At 28.3% G+C, this 22,644-nt stretch overlaps 2 protein-coding genes across 2 annotated transcripts; both read right to left on the bottom strand.

Moving 5' to 3' along the window:
- Positions 1-16,001: 16,001 nt before the first annotated feature.
- On the bottom strand, positions 16,002-16,409 carry LOC121218722 (uncharacterized). Its single transcript, XM_041096413.1, has one exon. It carries the CDS (start codon positions 16,407-16,409, stop codon positions 16,002-16,004), a length of 408 nt encoding a protein of 135 aa, XP_040952347.1.
- A 2,961-nt stretch (positions 16,410-19,370) lies between these two features.
- LOC121218228 (39S ribosomal protein L41-A, mitochondrial) lies at positions 19,371-21,805 on the bottom strand. The gene is made up of 4 exons (XM_041095093.1): positions 21,652-21,805; positions 21,384-21,558; positions 20,418-20,482; positions 19,371-19,760 (listed from the first exon to the last, which is right to left on the bottom strand). The coding sequence occupies exons 2-4, from the start codon at positions 21,526-21,528 to the stop codon at positions 19,692-19,694; spliced, it is 279 nt and encodes a 92-aa protein (XP_040951027.1). The 5' UTR covers positions 21,529-21,558; positions 21,652-21,805; the 3' UTR covers positions 19,371-19,691.
- Positions 21,806-22,644: the final 839 nt, after the last annotated feature.

Raw genomic sequence — 22,644 nt, 5'->3', positions numbered from 1 at the left:
TTTAATACTTCTACTTCTAATTTCAGTAATTTACCCTTTTATTTGTCTGATTTAAAAATATTTCAAAGGAGAAACTAAAATTCTGGGAAAAGACTAAATGTTGTCTAAAACTACAGGGACTGGGGACAAAATTAAACCTTTTGAAAAACCAAATAATGAAACTACAGTGGTCCACTAGTCAAAATCTGTTTTTGTTGATGCTTACTGCTTACTCCACTACTAATATAAAAATAGTTAAATCCAATTATAAATCAACAATAAAATCTATGTTGTTTTACAAAATGTTGGATTCCCATAGTGTTATCAATTTTATAATTAAATTTGTTTTTGTCTTTTTATATAATAATTAATTCTTAAAATTTATCATTTTTCAATTTGGTTTTTTATATAATTTAAATAAATTATAAATACTACTAATATAATAATAATACTAATAATTTGGGTAAATTACCAACATAGTCATTCTTGTTTGCCTCATGTTACATTTTAGTCGTTGAACCGTTAACTGTCGTCAACGGTGTGATGGGAAGCTGACGTGGCACGTTAAAACATCATTTCAAATGAAAATTTTAAGTTAAATTATACAATTGGTCCCTATATTTTTTCTTTTTGAGCGGTTTAATTTTTTTCTTTTAACTTTCCTTTCTTTTTTCTACTCTTCTATGCTTCTCCCTCTGTTTTCCTCCCTTCTTCATTTCTTTTAACGTAGTTTTTCTATGCTTTTCATTTGTTAAAACTAATCCACAAGCTCGCCTCACTCGAAAATTTTAATTTGTCAAAAAATAAAAGTAGGGATTAGTTTTAACAAATGGAAAATATAGAAAAATTAAAAGAAATGGAGAAGAGAAGAAAACAAAGGGAGAAGCAGAAGACAATGGAAAAAAAAAGAAAAGAAAAGTTAAAAGAACATAAAAGAAAAAAAATTAAATTACTCAAAATGAAAAAATATGGGGACTGGTTGTATAAATTAACCTGCAATTTTTGTTTGAAATGATGACTTAACATGCCACATTAGATTACCGTTACACCATTAACATCAATTAAAGGCTCAGTGACTAAAATGTTACAACGCGATAATGTAAGTGACTAAAACGTAACATTTCAAAAATAAATGACTAAAATGTAACTTGAGGTAAACAAAAGTGACTATTTTGGTAGTTTACCCTAATAATTAATAAGTAGAAGCAGTCAATCCTTCTTCCTGCACTCGTATGGTATTTATTGATTTTGGAATTTTCCTTAAAAGTTAAAATTTTGTCAAACAAATGTATATACAGAAATATTATTTATACCCATTTAACATTAATAGTTTATATTTTGAAAAAAAATATTTATTTTATTTTATTATTTTTAATTTAATTTCAGATATGGCGAAAGAATTTTAATTTTATTATTATTTTAGATTTTACTAATGATTGTCTTAATAATATTATTAAATTTATCACCTTCGACGTATTAAAATTTTACAATATTAGTCAAATTATTAATTATTACATGTAAGACGTTATCATAAATGCTACAATTAAAAGACATTAGTTAAAAAAAATTCACAACTAATTAATTTTATAAAAATGTTACAATTAAAATTTTGGATAAGAGTTATATTAATCGCGTTGCTATTACGGCTTTACCTTCTTATTGTAATCCACTAAAAAAGAAAGGATCGAGGATTATAAGATTCGAACATGTATTATTTAAATATATCATCGAAGTTTTAATCATCACTCTGAATATATATCCATAACTCTACTTATAGGGGAGAGATTTACTTTACAGCATGTGTAAATTTTAAGTGAATTTTCATTTTTTGCAACTTTTTATACTATTAATATTTATACTTAAAATGTAGGTAAATATTTTTAATCAACCTGATATTTTTATCATATCGATCTAAAATATTGTTTATATTAATATATATATTTAACGGTTAAGTCTTTTTTATATAAAACAAATAGTTAGAAAATTTTAATTTATGCCAAACTTGACATACACGATCTACATGAATATGGTATGAAATATGACAATTGACTTGTTAAAATATAATCATAAAAAAAACTATGAAATGGTGTAAAACCACTTTATTTATATTTATATCTATATTATATTTAATTGCCTGACTAAATTGGTGTCACGAGTCAATCAAAAATCAATTCAATGGAAAATTAACTAAAAACATTTTTTTACAAATTAACAAATATTATTACAATGGTATTTTTGTCCTTTATATATATATATATATATATAACTCACAAAAATCAATTCAACCTCAAAAAAAATTATAAAAAAAATATTTACGCATAATGAGACTATATTTTCCAAAGCCTCATTTGTTTTTATTTGCATCAATTTTTTATAAATATATTTTCCCATAATATTTTCACCAACACGATGTGTTAGAGATATTCATATGTTGGGTTTGAATATTATATCAATATTCTTTATACTTATCCAAGCTCGACCCTGAACATGAGTATAAAATTTTGTAAAAATCCATCCATATTTGTAAATGGTTAACATAAATCCATTTTAGACATATCCATATTAATTTTAATTTTCATTGGAAAATATTTTATGTTGTTTTTAATTCAAAATTTAATATTTTTCATTGTAAAAATTTTATATGTGGTCAACTTAACATGTTTTTAATGTTTACATTATAGTATTATATATTGTTATTGATTTAATTTTTGTGTTATAAATCACATAATATATAAAACTGACATAACATAGTATAATATATTGCAAATTTAGAAAAACAGATTCAACTCGAGCTTTGAACATTTGAGCCCGAGCTCAATCCATATTTTAAATGAGCCTATCCTTTTTCATCTAAACTCATTTTTCGGGCCTAACATTATTGACTTACTTCAAATTAATATATCAATTAATTCTCGATCCAACCAACACATCCAATAAGATCAACATTAATGTTTTTAACAACATTCCTCTTTTGATTAAAAATGGTTTTTTTAAACTTTTACCAATTAAAATAATATTCTATTAATCCCTGACACCAAATCCATCAATCAAAGACGCCAACTAAGATGAATAAAAATTGTTTAATTAATAAAGTAATCATATATAAATCTTAAGTTTAATCTCTAATTATTAATTTATATTTATTTTATTTTAAACTATATATTTATATTTTATAAATTGTTTATTCTAAGTGTTATAACTATATTTGGATTAAAAATAGCAAGGAAAAGTAAAATAGTAAAAAGTTAAAGAAAGTAAATTGCATATTATTTTGTTTGTATAGTTATTAGTTAACGGAGAGAAAGTTAAGTAACTTTAGCGGATTCAGTTTTAAATCAACTGGATGGGCTTTGTTTCTAATGTAGAGGAATATGGGTAGTTCTATAATAAGATTGTTTTAAAAAAAATTATAGAAAAGAAAGAAAATAATAATTCATTATAGGTTTTGGTCAGTTTTTGTCTTTTTGACGCAATGTTTAAAATTATTTATAATCCTTCCACAACTCATAAATAGAAGGATAATGCACTTCAGCGCACTCAAATCTACATTTTTCTGCATTGATAACAACAACCGTACCAATCGAGCTAAGATTCAATCGGCACCTCTATATCAAAAAATTAGTCAAACGAAAATAAACGTAGAAACAATAATACGTTGTTACTTTTTATCATAAAAAAATACATTGAACCAACAAGTGGTTAGGTGCAATAGTAAGACACATTACACTTTTATAAAGAGAACGTAAATTCAAACCTTAAAAATAATATTATTGTAAGAAATAATTAAGAATCCCGAACATGTTTATATAAAACAAACATGCATAACTTAATATATATATATATAAAAGAAATGAAAATTCCCCAATGAAGGGTGGATAACATTAAATTGTGTGTGCTGTAAAACCGAGGACAGGGAATGGACGGTGTGGATCTCAAGAAGAGTTGCATTGATTGAAATTATAAGGAGCCCATGTGCCTCTAAATTTAAAGCTTTGTATAAAGCAAGACAAGGTTTTTCTTTTTGTCTTTTTTTCACTGCTCCAATTGATTGAAGATATATTTAAAAAAAAAAAGTAATTGCGGGCTAGAAGAAATGAATCAGATCTAAGTAGGGGCGAAATAGGCTCTAAAATAAAAAAATGTTCTATTTAAATTATTTAAAATTTTAAATTAATAAAAATAAAATTACGCTTTAACCACTTTAAAATATAAAAAATTAATTTAATTTTTTAAATGTTATAATAAAATAATAAAATAATATTTTTATTATCATAAAAATATAATTTAATTTTGAACCTAAAAATTTTCTTATTTTACCACAAGATCAGTGGTTATAAATGAGTTTAAATTTAGCCAATGAGATACTTTAGTATTAGTAGAGTTTTTTTTTTAAATATTAATATTAATAGTAACTCTGAATAATAATAATATAAAATATGTAAAATTATTATAAATTAATATATAAATATCACGTCTACAAAATATTCTAAAAAAATAGAAGGATAATTTGACAATAACTACAACTTTGAATCTAGAAACAAATGAGAGATACATCAACTTGTTCAAATTGCTAAAATTTTCATCCTAACCTTGCCATCATTAAATCAGTCTAACAATAAACATCGATTAACCAATAAAAAAACTGCCAAAAGCTCTAAGAAACCCACCGCATCAATATGCATAAAAGGTTGCGTCTCAGATAGCCTACCCTCCTCATTATCATTTCAAATCTATCACCATCATTATGCTTTATCATGATAAAGCCCTTTGTGGACCGTTCCTAAAGAATTGACGACAAATCTCACATATAAGTCAGAACATGACTAAAAATTAGAAAACGAAAAACTTAAAATTGAATTCTCTCTAATCTTATTATATATGAAATTTAGTTTCTGTACTGAGTATTTGATTTTTTTTATTTTTTGAATTAAAAAGTACAAGTTCAATTGTTAATACTGTTAAATTTTGTTGTTAGAATTCAAATTCATCACAATATCATTTTTTAACGGCAGTCCTACATGATAGTCCAAATGATTTTTAAATGCTAACTTGAATGTCTAATTGTTAGGATAAAAATAGGTTTTTAATTAAACAAATTTAATTTGAACTACCAAGTAGGACCGCCGTTAGGAAGGTAACGGAGCTTAACGGTAGAGTGACAACTTCGTAGTAAAACAATGACGTAACATTTCAAATATATGTGACTAAAATATAACCTGAGACAAATAAAAGTGACTATTTTTACAATTTACCCATATTTTATATCCTATTCGATTTATTTTTTCCAATCATTGATAAAATTGGTGAAGATAACATTTCAAACATAAGTGACTAAAATGTAATCTGAGACAAATAAAAGTGACTATTTTTAAATTTACCCATATTTTTTATATCCTATTCGATTTATTTTTTCCAATCATTGATAAAATTGGTGAAGGAGATGAATTTATTGAAAAAGACAAAAAAAATTAAATTAAATGAAGATAATTTAAGCAAGCAGGCTATACGGTATTAGTATTATTATTCGGTTTCGGCTTCCGACAAAGCAGCCTTCAAACTCTCGTGACCCATTATTATTCACTTTTGCACAGTGAGACTCGCCCGCTTTGGCACCCCTCGCGCCATTTGTCACCTTCTCCAACTTCACTTATTCGAAAACGTTTGATACGATAAAAAGTAATTTCAATCCTCATTAAATAATAATGGTTAAATTTATTAAATAATGTTATGTTATTTTGTAATGTGATGCACCGAACATATTATTATATACACGAGCAGAGTTAATGATGTTACCAGGGACCTTGATTTCTTCTAAAATGAAAATTTTTATTTTTAGTCATTTTATAATTTATAAAATTTTAAATTAGTATATAATAAGGTGCACACTGGCCTCCCACGAAACAGAACAATTTGATTCAATCTTTTAAAAATTATAAAGGTATAAGCTATTAAAATAGTGGAATTATATTTTTACTGTCTTAAAAATTTACAACTTGATTCCACCTTACTCGAAAAATTTTCTGGTTTCGTCCCTGACCATACGTGTAATGCCATGTTAGCTTATTATTTCTACATTTTACTTACTAAAAATCCAATTAATGGATTAACGCCTTTCATTTGTATCAAGATTAAAATTTCAAAATTCGAAAAGTATATGGACTTAGAACGATCCAATTGGAAAAAATGGACAAAATCTATAAGTACTACAATGACTAGTAATTAAATTTAACCAAACAAATTTAATTACTACTGTTTGGGTCAAGACTAAAATTTCAAGATTTTAAATATACAAAGACTAAAGCTGATAAATTTGAAATATATAAAAAAAACTAAATTTTATATGGACTAAATCTAAAACTTTTATAAAGTACAATAACTAATTATAGAATTTAACATTTTTTTTATAGTTGGATAGTTAAAATGATGTTAAAATATATTACTATTATCACTAACTTAAAATGTGGTTGGCTGATATAAATATAATAGATTTCAAAATGAGCAGACACAAAAGAAACCACAGCAACGAATTTTTCTAAGAGGTTTTATTTTCTGCGTCCGATATCAACATGATGTTAATATATTTTATGTTTGTTTAAGTTTAATTTAACTTAAAATATGAGTTTAAAATTTTGTTCAAGTCTGTCCATATTTGAGAAATATTAACTTAAGCTCATTTTAGGCCCATCATATTATTTTAATTTTTTAAAATATTTATATTAATTTAATTCAATATTTAATAATTTTATATATTTTTTATTTATTGAACTTTTGTATACATTAAAGTAGTATTATATATTTAATATAAGTTTATTTTTTAATGTGTTATAAATTACATAATATAATGTATTATAAATTAAAAAACGGGTCGGGTTTTGAATGTTTAAGCTCGACCTATATTTTAAACGGGCCTAATTTTTTGCCTAAACTCATTTTTCGAGCTTAATATTTTTATTCAAACCTTTCTAAATTTCAGACGGACCTTCGAACCTAAACAACTAACCCGACCCATGAATATATCTATTTTTTTATTTTTAACCCTCCCCCCAATAATTTAACTTTGGGACCCCATTAAAAAACCGGCATAAATAAACCATATTCCATAAATGTACATATGTTGGTTATATTGGGTATCATATCATAGTCATAATTGTATAAATTTGTGACCTTTCTTTTGGTACAACAGCACAGTTAATTAATAAGCAATAATTGACTACTTATGCTACAAAATTTAGTTGGTAATTTAATTTAGCTCAAAGGCTGTCGGTGAGTGCAAATGTTGCCTATTTTGTGGCAAGTAATGAACGTGGAGATTCCCCTTTCATTATTACAATTACTACTATGGTGGTAGCCTCACAAGCTCTATGCCTAGATTGATTAAAAAAGTAATTATAATTATTAATAAAAAAAATATTAACGATGAAAAATCTCATGTGATGGCCTGATGACCAGGGTGTTCATCATTCCAAGCATGACTTGAGTTCGAATCGTGCTAATTATGTTTATTGTTCGAATTTTATCGTGTTCTTGTATTTCACTAAAAATATGGAATAGTTAAGTTGATGATTAAAAGCATGCGTGTGTAATTATAATATGGTTACTTGTCAAGTTGTCATACAAAATGCTACTTAATTAATGGGTAGGGAGAGGATTTAGCTGTTTAATTTTGGAAAATTAAGCTACGAAGGGTTTTTAGGGCAAGGAATATGATGATGTTGATTTTTTAAAGGTATAATATTAATTTTAGTCCTCGATTACAATTTTTTGTCAATTTGATCTTTAATTTTTTTTAAAATTAAATCTCTTAACATTTTTAAAAGAAAGCTAAATTGCTTTTTTTTTATAATGAAAACACTAAGACATTATTTTTTAACAATGTTGGTATGGCTACTTGCATGACAATTCACGTATATTTCATATTGGCATAACAACGAATAATTTAAAAATTATAAAATATTAAAAATATATAAAAAAATACATGCAAATTGCTATGCAATCTACCATGTTTAAAAATGTAACGTTTTAGTCTGTATTTCTGTTAAAAAAATAATAATTCAACTCTTTCTGAAATGTTGATGGTCAAATATGATTTTTTAAGGTGGATGGTCAAATTTAGCTAAAAATAATAATAAAAGTCAAATGAAAAAAATATAAATGTTAAAGGCTAAATTTAATAATGAATAAATATATTACATGCTTTTCTTTCATTTTAATGGTCCGAGATCAATTTTGCTTAAGCCGATATAATATTTAGATAAAATCCTTCTAATATTCCGGGAAATAGATGTACTCATCTTTTTCCATACACTTATTTATTTTATAATTAATTTGTAAATTTTAGAAATTAATGGGCTTTAAATGAAAAACCTTTAGACGTGTTAAGAAGGTAAGGCAGATCGCATTCACACAATCAAAAAGAAAGGGAAATTACGTGTCGAGCATTGAGTGGACATTCCCCATTAAGTGGGATTTTGAAGTCAACATTAACATGACTTTGAAAGCAGCAACCCCCTTATTTATTTAAGTTTTACCACGTGGCAGCTGATCCTTGCCCCATTTTAATAATCATGATGATAATGATTTAAGGCCAAGTGGGTCCCATTCACAGTTCACGCTTTCCCTTGTTCTAAATCAACACTCAGCCATTGGGAAACCAACAAATTTTGTAACCTAAAACTGTACGGAGTTTTCTACTAATTTAATTTCTTTACTCAAAAGGTTTTTTTTTTCTCTGTGAATTACTGAAATTTGAATTAATTAATGAGAATTAAAGTATGAAAAATTAAAGTATATATATTAAATATTAAATTTAAAGGTAAATTATTAAAATAATTATTTTTGTTTGCTTAAGGTTATATTTTAGTCACTTATGTTATCGTTTTGTTATGAAATGATAACTCTACTATTAAGATCTATTATCTCCTAAACGACAGTCTGATGTGACAATTAAATTGAGTTTTAAATGTCAACATGGATGCTTAGCTGGGGTGAGAAAAATTAAAATTTCTTTTTATGAAAATAGAATATAAATTTTTACCCTAAAACTTGATTTTCTCCAATTTAAAAAGAAGCAACAATTAGGTTTTTTTTTTATTTTGTTAGCATTAGAGAAGAGAAGAGAAGAGCGGAACACCAAAGAAGAATAAGAAGAAATTGACACACCAACCTCTATATCTGCTTGCTATTGTGGTTTCCCAGTTATGTTGAGAACTTCATGGTCGAATGAAAATTTAAATAGGAGATTTTTCGAGTGTCCAATTTATGAGAATATGGGAGAAGGCGTTATTGCAGTTTTTTCTACTGGTTTGATCCACCCATGGCACCTCGTCCAAATGGATGGTTTTTCAGTAAAAATAGAAATGAAAATTAAAAGAAAAAGGAGACAAATAGTTTTTTTTTTCAGTTCAATGATTAATTTGATGCATTAATTTTTATTATTTTGGGAAACTAAATTAACATTTTCCTTTAATTAATTTAGAAAAATCAATTAATTTACTTGGCTGGACATCCACATTAGCACTTAAAACCCATTTTAACTGTCACGTCGGACTATCGTTTGGAAGGTAATAAATCTTAACGACAGAGTGATCATTTCGTAACAAAATGATAATGTAAGTAATTAAAATGTAACATTTCAAATATACGTTACTAAAATGTAATCTGAAGCAGACAAAAGTGAGTATTTTAGTAGTTTACCCTAAATTTAAATATAATAAAAGGATGAAAATCAAAATTTGACAAAGAAAAAAGACATAGGAAATCTAAGTTGTATAATCCCGTAATGCGTACGATATGCTGAGGTTTTGGCTTCTGTTTTCAAATGTGTTCATCATTATTCCCTTAATTTCGTATATTAAAAATATTGGAGGAGAAATGAATGGGACAATTATTAAATATATCATGGTCTTTTTAATTTTGTTCATTAGTTTAAATTTTAAATATTAAGGGTTGATTAAGTCTTAATTCGATTAATATTGATATTGTTGTCAATGTAGAAAGACGTGGGTTCAAGTGCGTTGTTGGCTTATTTAAGGGTTGGGAAGAAATTATGAGCAGTTTTAAGTATTGTATCAAAAGAACAGATATGATAACAACCTATAATAAAATTAATATTCAAAAATTAAAATATTAAGCTAGGGACCAAGCAAAGCAAATAATTTCACTTGCCATTTGGCTTAATTCTCCAATCAACTTTTATTATTAGATAGTGCAGGATTAAATATTTTAATTTATCTTTCTCTTCCCCTTATTTAATAATCAAAATACTTAAGTACTTCTCTAAAGAGGGTAATGTCATACATTTTTCTTTAATACTAAAATCATTAATTAATAGATAGATTATTCTATGTCACATCAATTAATTAGATAATGATACATCGTTATAAAATTTCAAAATAAAATTTATTTAATTTCGTTTTTAATGATATATTACCATAAATAATAATTGAGGAGAGAGTCGTTTATAATGGTGTAAGTTTTATATTATTTCGTATCTTTTTCTGTAATTAATATTTTAAAGATTCAGCCATTGAATTTATTGATATAATTGTACTTATTAAGCATATAAAATTTTAAACTGGTTCAATATCTCTATCACATCGGTATAAAATATTGATATTAATATTTATTAAATGGTTGAAAGTTTTTTTTTATATAAAGCAAATAATTAGAAATTTTCAGCTTACGTCGATTTTAACATGCATTATCTATACGAGGTAACGTACTATGAAGGCCCTCGTATTAGGAATTAGGTTTTGCCCCCTTTACTAAAAAAATAGACAAATTAGTCTCCATACATTAGATCAAAGAGCAAACTGGTCTTTTTTTTTGTTATAAATTTCATCAATTTCTATTATTTAAAAACAGACATGGCTGAAAAAATAACAAAACAATTACATATGGCATCCGTTTCTAATATAAGGGCCTCCATGGTACTTCTACCTCTATATGAATGAAATATGAAATATGATGATTAAATCGTTAATATATTAGTTGAAGAAAAAACAAAGAAATGATATAGAACTATTACACGAGTGTAAGTAAGATCCCTCCGCTTAATAATTAACTCGAACATAATTAAGGGTTTGGAAATTGAGGAGGAGAGGGATAAAGTCCCTAGTCATTAAACAAATACATAAATTTTAGTATATATCAAATTAAAAAACTACTACTAGTCAACTACCTTGTACATAAGTTAGGGGTAGTTGGGAATTGGTAGTGGAACAATGTTCCACATTTAGTGGGAATCAAATTGACCCTCTAAGACACCTAGATGAATGCAAAGCACACAAAGGTTTCAAACCCATTTTCTTTGAATCATTGATGGGGATGATGCAATTTAGATGGTAGAAAATTAACCTCACTTCAATCAAGTTAAATTAAACAAATATAAAATACATCACAAAAGTTGGTCCAATTCATAAAGTGAAGCAATTTGTTTCTTCTTTCTTTTGTGTGGTTTTAATTTGATCATGGTTGCATCAAAAAGCTTGTAAAAAAAAATACCCTCAAATAAAAGGATTAAGAGGTGGGACATTTTTCTTGAGGGGTTTTTAGTAGGAGTGGGTAAATTTTGATGTAAATTGACTTCATCGATATTTTTAATTTTATCATTTTTAACTTAAATTCAAACCTATTATATTTATCACACAAAAAAGTAAGTTAATCAATTTATTTGATTGAAATAGCCGATGTTAAGTTGATTCGATTGGATTGATTAAAATTTATGTCAACCAAATAATTAGTTAAATTTAGTGATTATTCGATTAAGGGTCAGTTTATCATAGATATTAAAAATTACTTTTGAAAAATACTATGAAAAAGTGACTTTGAAAAGTTTGATAATGCTTACCGTTATTATCAAAAAGTATTTTTTTTAAGCAGATAAAATGTTAATTTCATTGAAAACCACTCTCCCAATAGCCAAAAGCTATGTTTTAAAAAACTTTTTTGGCTTCAGTCAAAGTTCGTGTTTAAAAAAAAGTTTTGATTTAAAAACATGCTTGTTTATCAAATAGTAAACAAAGTTTAAGGGTCCTCCCCTTGGATGAGCGTTTACTTCCAGTGCGGTACATTTAGTTTTCTTTTTGTCTCGCGTTACAATATCGTTACAATATCTAATCTCACCGCCACCACTGTTTTTACTAACCACGGATAAATACATCGCCCATCTAAAAAGACCCTAAAATCTATCAGTCAATTCTTTTTAACCCAACCGACCGGTTGTTATGTTGTAATTTTTAGTTGCAAGAGGTGTAGGTTAACATCATTTTCCAATGAAAAATTCAACATCCACTTTAGTGAGTGTTGTCTGATTTGAAAGGAATTTAGATACACCCAACTGTATTTTTCTTAGTTGGGACATGTCAATTTATGAGCTTCATATAATGCTTCCATTCCCAATATAATGAGGTTGTTGAAGCCTATTTAGTAGTTGTTTTAACAGTGTAAAGTCGCATCATCATTATTGTTATTATTTGCAAATTGTGGGCACACAATTGGGTTTAAATCTTTGTCTAACTTTAGCTTTTTTTGTGTTAAACTTACTTGTACGTATAATTATTGTAGCATTGTAATTATGGACCGTTCATATTTTAAGCCATTATTGTGCTACATAATTAAGTTTAGTTTAGTGGGAAAGGGAAAAAAAATTTAAGAGCTCGATTGAGACTTAGCTCGATTAATATGAATATTGTTGTCAATGTAAGAATATGCGAGTTTGAGCGCTAAAGCGCATGATCTTCCTATTTATGGATAATTTTAGATATTGTATCGAAAAGAACATATATAATCAAAACCTATAATGAAATTATTAAAAAATGTTTTAAGGGTAGACGATGTGGATTATAGATAAACACCATAAATTGTTGTGTGAAGTGGCTTTGATTCTTTGCTGACGCGGATGAATTATCCAGCTGAGGACAGCAAAATTGGGTAGTGAAGGTCTATTTAGATGAGATACGGCCCGACATGAAGGTCCACGGTTTAGTAGGCTCAAACTCTTCAGCCCACGTTTAGTTCTCTTATTGGTTTAAGATCCTCCATTCTACAACTTAAAATTAGTGCTTAATTCAAACTCGAGATTTGATCTATTGGTCAAGAGTGTTCACTTTTGTGTTCATGTTGTGGGATTGAATTGTAGGAATTATCTGTTAGTCGTGTGTGCGATAATAATTTGTTGTAAAAAAATAAATAGCAATACCCATTTTCCATTTTGATCCGTTTACAGGTTGAGTTACTTATTTAAATCCGAAGGCTTATTTATATTTGGATTGGATATTAATTTGTTTAAAGGTCGAATTTAAGAATTCTAATTTGTAGCTCTAGGAGTTCAAGAGCCTATTTTGTAAATATCATCGAAAATAAATCCTCGGTTTGAATTTTTTTTTTGATAAATGAGGGAAGGGAATGAAGTTACTTAAGATCGAATCCAAGCTCTCATGCCTACAATCTAAATAAAAGAATAAATCAACATTCAGTCCCTGAATTTTTTTTAAGAAAAGAATTATAATTTTTAATGTGATAATGTGACACAATAACAAAGTGTCACATCTTCACATGGACCAAAAATGGGAACACTTGCCAAGTTCCAAGACTAATGTGAGAAAATTTATCAACTTCCAATACCATATGGACCCAAAAAAGTTGAAGGATTAAGGAAAAGTTGTCAAGTTCATCGACTAAATATTGTTTTATCCTTATAATAAAACAACTTTTTATTATTATATAAAATTAAGTGTTCTAATCCGTTTTACAGTCGAAATGATATTCAAGTAAAGCTCTCTAGCAATGGCGATTCCAAAATTTAAAGTCAACCCAAATGTTTGGAGGTAGAATTATGAGCAATATTTTTTCAACAAAATTCTTGTACCATCCACAACATAAAAGAAGTTGAAGTAGCTAATCCTACACAGGAACTTGGAAAGAACATGAGATGAGAGTGAAATTAGGGTTTCTTAATTTGATATTGATAAGCAGTAGGGGTCCATAAACAACAATCAAGAGTACATCTTTATATAATTGAAGCAGCTTTAAGTGTTTGAATCTTATAGCAATTGGCCACACGATGAAATTTCTTGGAAAGAGATGAGATCATGCATACCATCATCAAGCAAGCAGCCCACAGTTTATTAGTTTATTAATATGATTTAAAATATGGTTTTGCCAGAATGTGTTCGCTGTGATACATGAACTCTTCTCACACTATACAACCTTTTCCCTACAAAAAGAATAAAATAATTTCGTACAAAATCAATTTCTCAAAGTACAATACATTATTTTACCAATAAAAAACTACAATATATATATATAATCAATCGAAATAGACGACTGAGTCTCAATTCAATTGGTATCGATAGTGTTGTCAGTGTAGGAGAACGTGAGTTCGAGTGCGCTAAATCTCATTATCCTTCTATTTAAAAATTAGGGAGGGACTATGGGTAGTTTTAAGTATTGTATAAAAAAACAAATTTATTTGATGGCTAAATAATTTCTATATAAATTATAATATAAAAGCATATAATTACAAAAAGATAAATATAATTATAAATATATAAATAAAGTAACAATAAATTAAATAATTATAATTAAGCATATGATTAATTTATCTCACAGTTATTGTTGCGATTGAATCCAAATATATATTTCATCAATAGTTTTAATCACATCACTACAGTAACTAGTCTCACAATCATTATCGTTTTTAACCTCATTAGAGATAATTTCACCGTCCATTAAAACTATAACGATGGTTTAGAATTTTAATCCCTTAAAAAGCAATGAAATTATAAATTAATAAATAATAAAATTATGTCTTAACCTCTCAAAAATTTATAATTAAATTTTCACTCCTAAAATTTTTTAGATTTAGCCTAGAATGTTTATGTTGCGAGTTTCCAAACTATGTTCTTTTTAAGACATCCCAATAGTGAAGCAACTCAACAACCTTTACCAAGTGAAATACATAAAAGACCCAATATAACCAATAACCTAAAATATCCAATGATTAGATAATAGAGAAGCGATTGTATGAAACTGTGATTCCACGCCATCATTATCCCTTTTCAATAAGAGAATGATAGAGAAGATTTTTCCTCCTGATTTTCAGCTTTTTCAGCTTTTTCCTCCTGACAAAATTCAAATCTAACTAAAACTGCTAAAAATCAAGAATAAAAATCTGATTTGTCATCCTCCTATTAAAAAAGGATAAGGATGAAATGAAATTACAATTTCATACAATTTTTTCTCTAGATAACATATAATTGTGGAAACCTAAGAATGGTTTGTAGAGAGTAAAATGACAGAGCCAACAAAAGAGGATAAAGGCACAACCCTGTGCAACCAAGAATACACAACCCAACCAATCATGTACTAATCCCTCCACACCCTCAATGACGACTCCAAAGACAGCAAAGGTCTCAAGCATCACTAATATTACTACAATCATCTTTCCTTCGTCTTATAAACTCAAAAATGGTCATCACCCACCTTCCTGGTTAACAAATTTGATTTTGATGAGTAGCAAGTCTATAAACATAAACCATATAATTGAATTTTGGCAATGGTGGACAGGGATGAGATGATGTACAGCAGTCAGGGCCATCGTCAACCAAACCCACAGCTTATTTATTTATTAATTTGATTAAAATAAGGTTTTTGCCAGATTGTTTTTGCTGTAATTTGTGAAGTTTTTCTCTTTTATTTTTATTTAAAAATTTATTTTTAAACACTAAACAACGTTACAACAACAATAATCAAATGATTTCGCACAAAAAAAAGGAAAAAAAAAAACAATTTCTCACATTACAATACATTACATTTATATATATTATCTGTTTGGTACGGAGAAATAAACAATGAACTGATAGAAGCCAAGATCAATCAAGATCAAAATATATATCTTTTTGTTGGAACTGGATTTGCTATGATCAGTCAAAAAATGACCAAAGAAAACTGATCACAGCTGATGTATATATATGGAAAAAAGAAGAAGAAGAAGACTGAAAACCCATAAAAAAACACCACCATTAATGAACCATGGTGGTAGTGTTGCTGTGATGATGAAGCAACTTTGAGAAGAACCCACAATTCCTTTTCATGCCACTAAACAGTAACAAGGGAAACGAATTACCCTTTCCTTCTCTAACCAAATGGTAGTTATGTGTAGGAGAAGAAGAAGCAGAAGTTGAAGCTGAAGAATAATAAGATGACAATGAAGAAGATGAAGATGATGTTGACGATGAAGAACAAATGGAAGAGTCAACTGTAATGGGGATACGACATCGTGGGATGGAATATTCAAACGATAGCTGAGAGAGTTTTTGTTGTAAACACAGTGAACAAACGCCTGGTGATTGCTTGTGTTTTGGGTGTTTTTTGCATCCTTCAATAGCCTTGGATCGTCTTCCACCCTTTGATCTTCTAAAGGTTGCCATTAGATTTTGGCTTCTCATGTTTTTCTCTTTCTGTTTGCTTGGCTGCTGCGATATATTTATGGATGTGTTTGGGGTTTGAAAATGCTATATATATATATATAACACAAAGGAAAGCAAAGAGTAGGTGTGTGGGTTTCCAAGAGGGTTCATGGGAGGTTTCATTGGTGTTTTCTTTTGGCTTTTTGACTGCATATCTATGTGTAATGTGTGTCTGTCCTACATCTACATGTGTTGGAAAAGGTATTTTCCTCTTAGATTTCTCACTTGATTAAGTTTAAAATTAAAGGATAAAATTCTTTCCATATTAATTTTTAGGTTAAAATATGCTCCAAGTCTTTGTATTCATTTTATATTTAAAATTTGGTTTCCTTACTTTTATTTAAAGGAATTTAGTTTTTTTACTTTTCTAATATAAAAATGCAAAGTTCAATTATTAATATTATTAAAATTCTTCTATTAAATTCAGGTTCATTACAATGTGTTTTTTTAATTACATAACTACCAAGTGAACAACTTTCCTTATTTCAAAATGTTATACCAATAGATTTAATAAAAGAACTTTAACGATGCAAACTATCGGACTTAAATTTTAAAATTCAAAAAGTTGAGAGACTAAATTCTTAGAAATATAATTAGAAAGATTAATTCTAAATATACAAAAAGTATAAGGACTTAAAACTAATTTTACCCATTTAAAAATAATTTTTGGGGGGGGGGTGGTGGAAAAAATGAAAGGGTATGATAGAGAAGAGGTAGGATGGGGGTCCACTTGATTGTAGAGTCGGTGGTTAAGATGGTTTGGGTTGGGTGATTAAAATATTTTGAGTGCAAGCAATGCTTTTGACTTTGAGCCCAATTTTTCCTTTTCGATTTTTCCTTTTTATAAAATGTATGATTATTTTATTTGGAGGTTTGTGACTGTTTTTCTATTAATATCGTCTTTAAAATTTAAATTTATGTTCTCCTCTCAAGAATATAATAAATTTTACTTATTAGTATTCCTTTTTTCGGATTTGGAACATTGAAATTTTACTTTACCCTAAGACACCATGCTCAACATCCCACCGCAATACCACATCAACTTTTATTTCATAACTCTAATTTATTACCATTTTTTAAAATTTTGCATGTATCAAGTTTTTAGGTGACAGACTAATTTTGTTTTTTGCTATTTTAATTAAAAATTAAAGGATTAAATTTATTCTAGTGTTATTTTTTAATGAATAGAAATGTATTGATAATAGTAAAAATGAATGCGAAAATTGATACCTCATGGATTGATCATCAAGAATTGAACTCTAATTAATTTTGTTTTTTTAATTCAAAAATTAGGTTAATTAATTTTTTTTACGTTAGATCAAAGAATAAATCTGTCTTTCTGTTAAAATATTCATCTATTTCTATTCTTAAAAACTGGTGTGACTAATGTTATATGTACATACATGAACTAATTTTTAATACTAGAAATGAATAGACTTTTTAACAAATGGATTAATTTACTCTTTGATCTAAAGTACAATAACTAATTTATCTATTTTTTGAGTAAAAAGAACAAAACACAATTTTAACTCCTAATATAAAGGCTTTAATAGAACTTTTACCCTAATGAGTTTATATATATAAATTAAAATTTCATACACCCAGGGTGAAAAACTAAAAATAGAAGATGAAAAATGATTTGGTATGATGTCAGTAATTTTATAAGTGAAATAACTATAAATTTTAAAAATGATTAATAAAATATTTAAAATGTTATATTAAATATCACATATATCCCTTATTTTATATGCACTTCAAAAATGAATATAAAATTATTATTGTGATCATAGATATTGTTTGTATTATAAATTTACGTCAATAATTAAAGTTTTCAAATATTGTAATGATTAAAAAAATATTAGATTTGGTAACTCCTGATATGAATGAAGGAATTGTTATTGAGGCAATCTTTGGTCGAGTGGTGTGGGGCTGTGGGCGAGGGGACAAAGCTTTTATTAGGACGCGGAAAGAGCCTTGTGCGAAAATGCCAAATGGGACTTCAAAGCAAGAGTAGGGATTTGATTCTTTCCAGCCATTAAAGGATACATCTGTATTGTTGTAATAAAGCCTTTACACACTCATCCCTACCCATATTTCTTTTCCCTGTTGTTGGGGACGATGTTCTCTTTGGTCCATCGTCATGAATTTCAATACTAAAATATTATTACGACTAGGAGAATGTGGACTTAAGCATGCTTATGCACGTTTTTCCTAAGTTAAAAAAAAAAAAAGACGGTATAATAAAAAAAATTCAATCCTAACCCAAAATCACTAAATTCGTCTATTTCCTAAATCTCATATAGCAAACATATTATCACATGTGTAATATCATATCAATTTGATATTTCTGCATAATACTCACAAAAATGCTATGTCATTGTAGTTAATGGATTTAGCAACAACTACTACTCAAAATATAAAAACTCTAAACATGGATTAGATCAACAACTTATGCATACTACTCAACTAATACCTAAATGTTTTTAATTGTTATTGTTTAGGTGAAGTCTGAAATTTCAAAATTCAAGAAATACAAGAACTATAACTCACCAAATTAGAATAAAGAGACTAAATCCACAACTTCCGCATAATACAGAGATTGATAGCATCATTTGACCTTTAATTTAATATATGTTAAATGTCTTTTGTGCAACACCCAACACAACTAGTAAGATTTTGTCATTTCAAAATGACTTCTAGAACCTGAAAAATCTATGTATGTCAACAGTGTTCTAAGAATACCGTATATGTACTTGGTATATGGAAGAACACACTTTGAACCAAAAGGGATTAATGCTTGAAAATTTCATGCTAATTACTACAATTGAAGTAATTGGATAGGCAGCATAAACTAGAGAATTTGATGTAAGGACATCATGCAACAAATTCTGAACAAACATAGTTGATGATCAAGAAACAGAATTTCAAAGCAATTTAAATTTTCGATACCGATGGGTTCAATGTTTAAGACATAGTATATTCTTATTGCTTAGTGCTTGTATGTCCTGATTTACCTATTGCTGGGTATCAGCTAAATCAGGTAGAGGTGTTGTACATTTTAAGCAATCAGACCTCAGACATTACAGGCAATTGTTAATAGTTTAGAATGTAGGACAAAAATAAAGAACTCGCAAGACCTTGACCTAAGGCAGTGCACCCCAAAAGACTATGTTCTAATTTAACAAGGCTGAGGTTAGATGATGAAATACATGATCAAACAACTATACTCACTCCATCTGCTGATTATTTAGCTGATTCAGCAGCCTCTGCGGTTTTGACTTCAGTTGGGCACTGGGATACATATGGTTTGAGCTGCAGGAACAAAAAGGATAACTCAGATCAGAAGCAATAGACGCAAGCACTTTCTGGGTGAAGCTGTAAATCACAAAGTAAAAACTTCAACTGTTTATGAAACAAAATAGGGGCATTGAGCCAGTGGCGTGATGTATGCTATTCTCCTTCTGAGGGCTAATAACTCGAGTGAGGAAATCAGAAAAAAAATGCCAACTCTCAGCTTTAATAATCAGGCCACCAATCCCCAAAACTGCAATTCTTTGATATATCCATACAGGGGGTTTGGTTTGGCAATTCAAAACTACGTTATATCCTTTCAAAGTGAACCCTAACTTACGGTTCAAGAATCAACAGATTAAAACCATTATAGTACAAAGGAAAAAGAGAAATGGCATTCAGTTGGATAGAGAGCATAAGTTATCACAGCCAGAATGCCCTAATTCAGTTTGGAACGGACAACAGACTCAGTTCTCCTACAAGCATCATGTACAAACCCACTTAAAATCAAATTTCTAGCATCATGATACCTTAAAATCCTTGAAACTGTCCAATGAAGTTTTGGCAAGGGCAGACTAGTATGTTTCAGACACAAGCAGAGTTTTGCACCTCCTTTAGAATTATTAATCCATAAGTTGAAAAATTGGTATAAAAAATGCAAGCGAGGAATAAAATTACCTTGAAGTCAGTCAAATCAGGAACCACATAGTTTGGCAACTTCTCCTGCATCACAACATATCCACCTGCAGTGCATGCTTCAGTTATACTCCCAGCAAAAAGCAGATGCATACACAGTTCAATCAAAATTAAAATCGTTGGATCGTAATTCAAACTCCGAGAAGTTAATATGAACTTGTTTTCGTAATTTTTTGTCACATAGTTCTAATAAAGACTATAACCTAGCATGCACACAAGCTGCCGGATTTTTTTAACTTGAATCATAACCACAAAGGCAAATACTTGAGTTTCTTCAAATATTCAAAATTAGAATCAGCCTTCTCATTGGAGTATTAAGAGGATTTTACCTACATTTATACACTACATAAGCTCTGTATCACCAACAAACTGAACCTTATATTTTACTATAACAAGGTTATATTCACAAATCACAACCTTAAGATTATCCATAATAGCTTAAAACTTAATACAAAAGCAAAGTTGTTGAGATATTAGAGTATAGCATGCTGCATTCAGCTCGAGACATCGTGATATAGTTAGCGAGGAAATTCTATCTGGTGATTCAATGCAAAAATAACCAACGACGGCAAGTGAATTTAAATAATCGAGAAAACGAAAACAAAGGATTTTCAAAGTCCATTACACTTGTAAAAAAGCAAAAAACCAATGGACCGAGCAAACAACTCCTTATCTTTTACTGTAACAGGGTTATACTCACGCCCATAAGATTATCCATAATAGCTTAATAACTTTAACACAAACGCATAGTTGTTGAGTTATTAAAGTATAGTATGCTGCATTCAGTTAGACACAGGAAAATTCTATCCAGTGATTCATCAAAAGCATTATCAACCAAATCTAAAATCAAATGAACCAAAGATCAAAATTATAAATCCACATTGCTAATAAAGATTCTTCTGCTTGTCAAACCTAAAAATAATCACAAATTAAAGAAGAGAATGGAACCTTTGCGAGTGTGGAAACCAGTAGACTTGCAATTTTTCCCCTTGTAATAATCTCTTGGTGCTCGTTTAGACGAGAGAATATCGAGCGATGAGGTACGCTTCCTTCGAAACGTCCTTCCAATTCCTAATATCAATCCCAGTGGCATTTTTTCCTTGTTTTAACTAAATTTTAAACCCTAAAAAGATCAGAATTAAGCCATTATTATTAGATAATTAAAGAAAAAAAAAACTAAGGCAACCATTATAGAGACAAGTAGAAGCAAACTTACTGGTTGGAGGGTTTAGCAGAACGAAGTGGGGAAGCCTTGGGGGTTTTCTTGGACCTTTTCTTTTAAAGTTCGTAATCATAAGAAACGATGGCGTTTAAGTCGGCCCAGAAAGTTTCGGGCTGATCTTTTTGGGCTTTGAAAAAGTTGCAATTTTAACATAAAAAGCCCAAATTCTCTTTAATCATTAATTGATTTTTTTATTATTAAAGTAGTTAATTGTTTTTTTAATAGCTAGACTCATTTATTGATCTGAAAAACATACAGAAAAACGTGGAAGTAATTGACACAAAAAATGCCTCTTAAAGAAGCCAAATAGTCCAGCCTAAAGATGGGTTTTCTTTCCCATTTACAAAGACATTACAGAATAAAAAAAAATAAGAAAAACAATAATGAAATGTTGGTGCGTACATTTCAACATTTAGCCCATTAGTCCAATCTTCACAAGGTTGTAGGTTTTAGTGTAAGGGCTAATTTAGCAATGCTTCTAAGAAATACTTTGAGGATAAAAAGTATTTTTAAGAAAAACTCAAATTTTCTGCTTCTGCGTTTGACCAATTTTTAGCATTTGAAAAATATTTTTCCTCTCAAAGGCGTATTGTTTAGGAATATTTTTATCTCAAAAACACTTTTTGTCCCAAAAGTACTTCTGAAAAGCATTGTTAAACTAGCCCTAAATGTAATATTATTCAATATGATGATTTCTTTGATTCTATCTACAACTATCTAATTTGAAGTTTAGGATTGTATAAAGTATTCGCGAGTTCTCTCACTCTATGTGAGGAGTATTAATGTATTTGAGTTGTTTTTCATTTAAATGAGTTTCCTTCATTATAGGAGAGTCTCATGGAAGTAGTTATTAGTTTTGTTGATCATTAATTTGTCTTTAAAAACCTATTGATGAATGAACAAGGATCATTAACATTTTATTCATTATTTTTATGTTTATATGGTATCAGAGCTAGCAAAAATTGTACAATTTTGATAAAAATATCC

The sequence above is a fragment of the Gossypium hirsutum genome, chromosome D06, assembly GCF_007990345.1.
Source record: "Gossypium hirsutum isolate 1008001.06 chromosome D06, Gossypium_hirsutum_v2.1, whole genome shotgun sequence".
Classification (NCBI taxonomy): Eukaryota; Viridiplantae; Streptophyta; class Magnoliopsida; order Malvales; family Malvaceae; genus Gossypium; species Gossypium hirsutum.
This window is presented reverse-complemented; position numbering and strand designations above follow the sequence as displayed.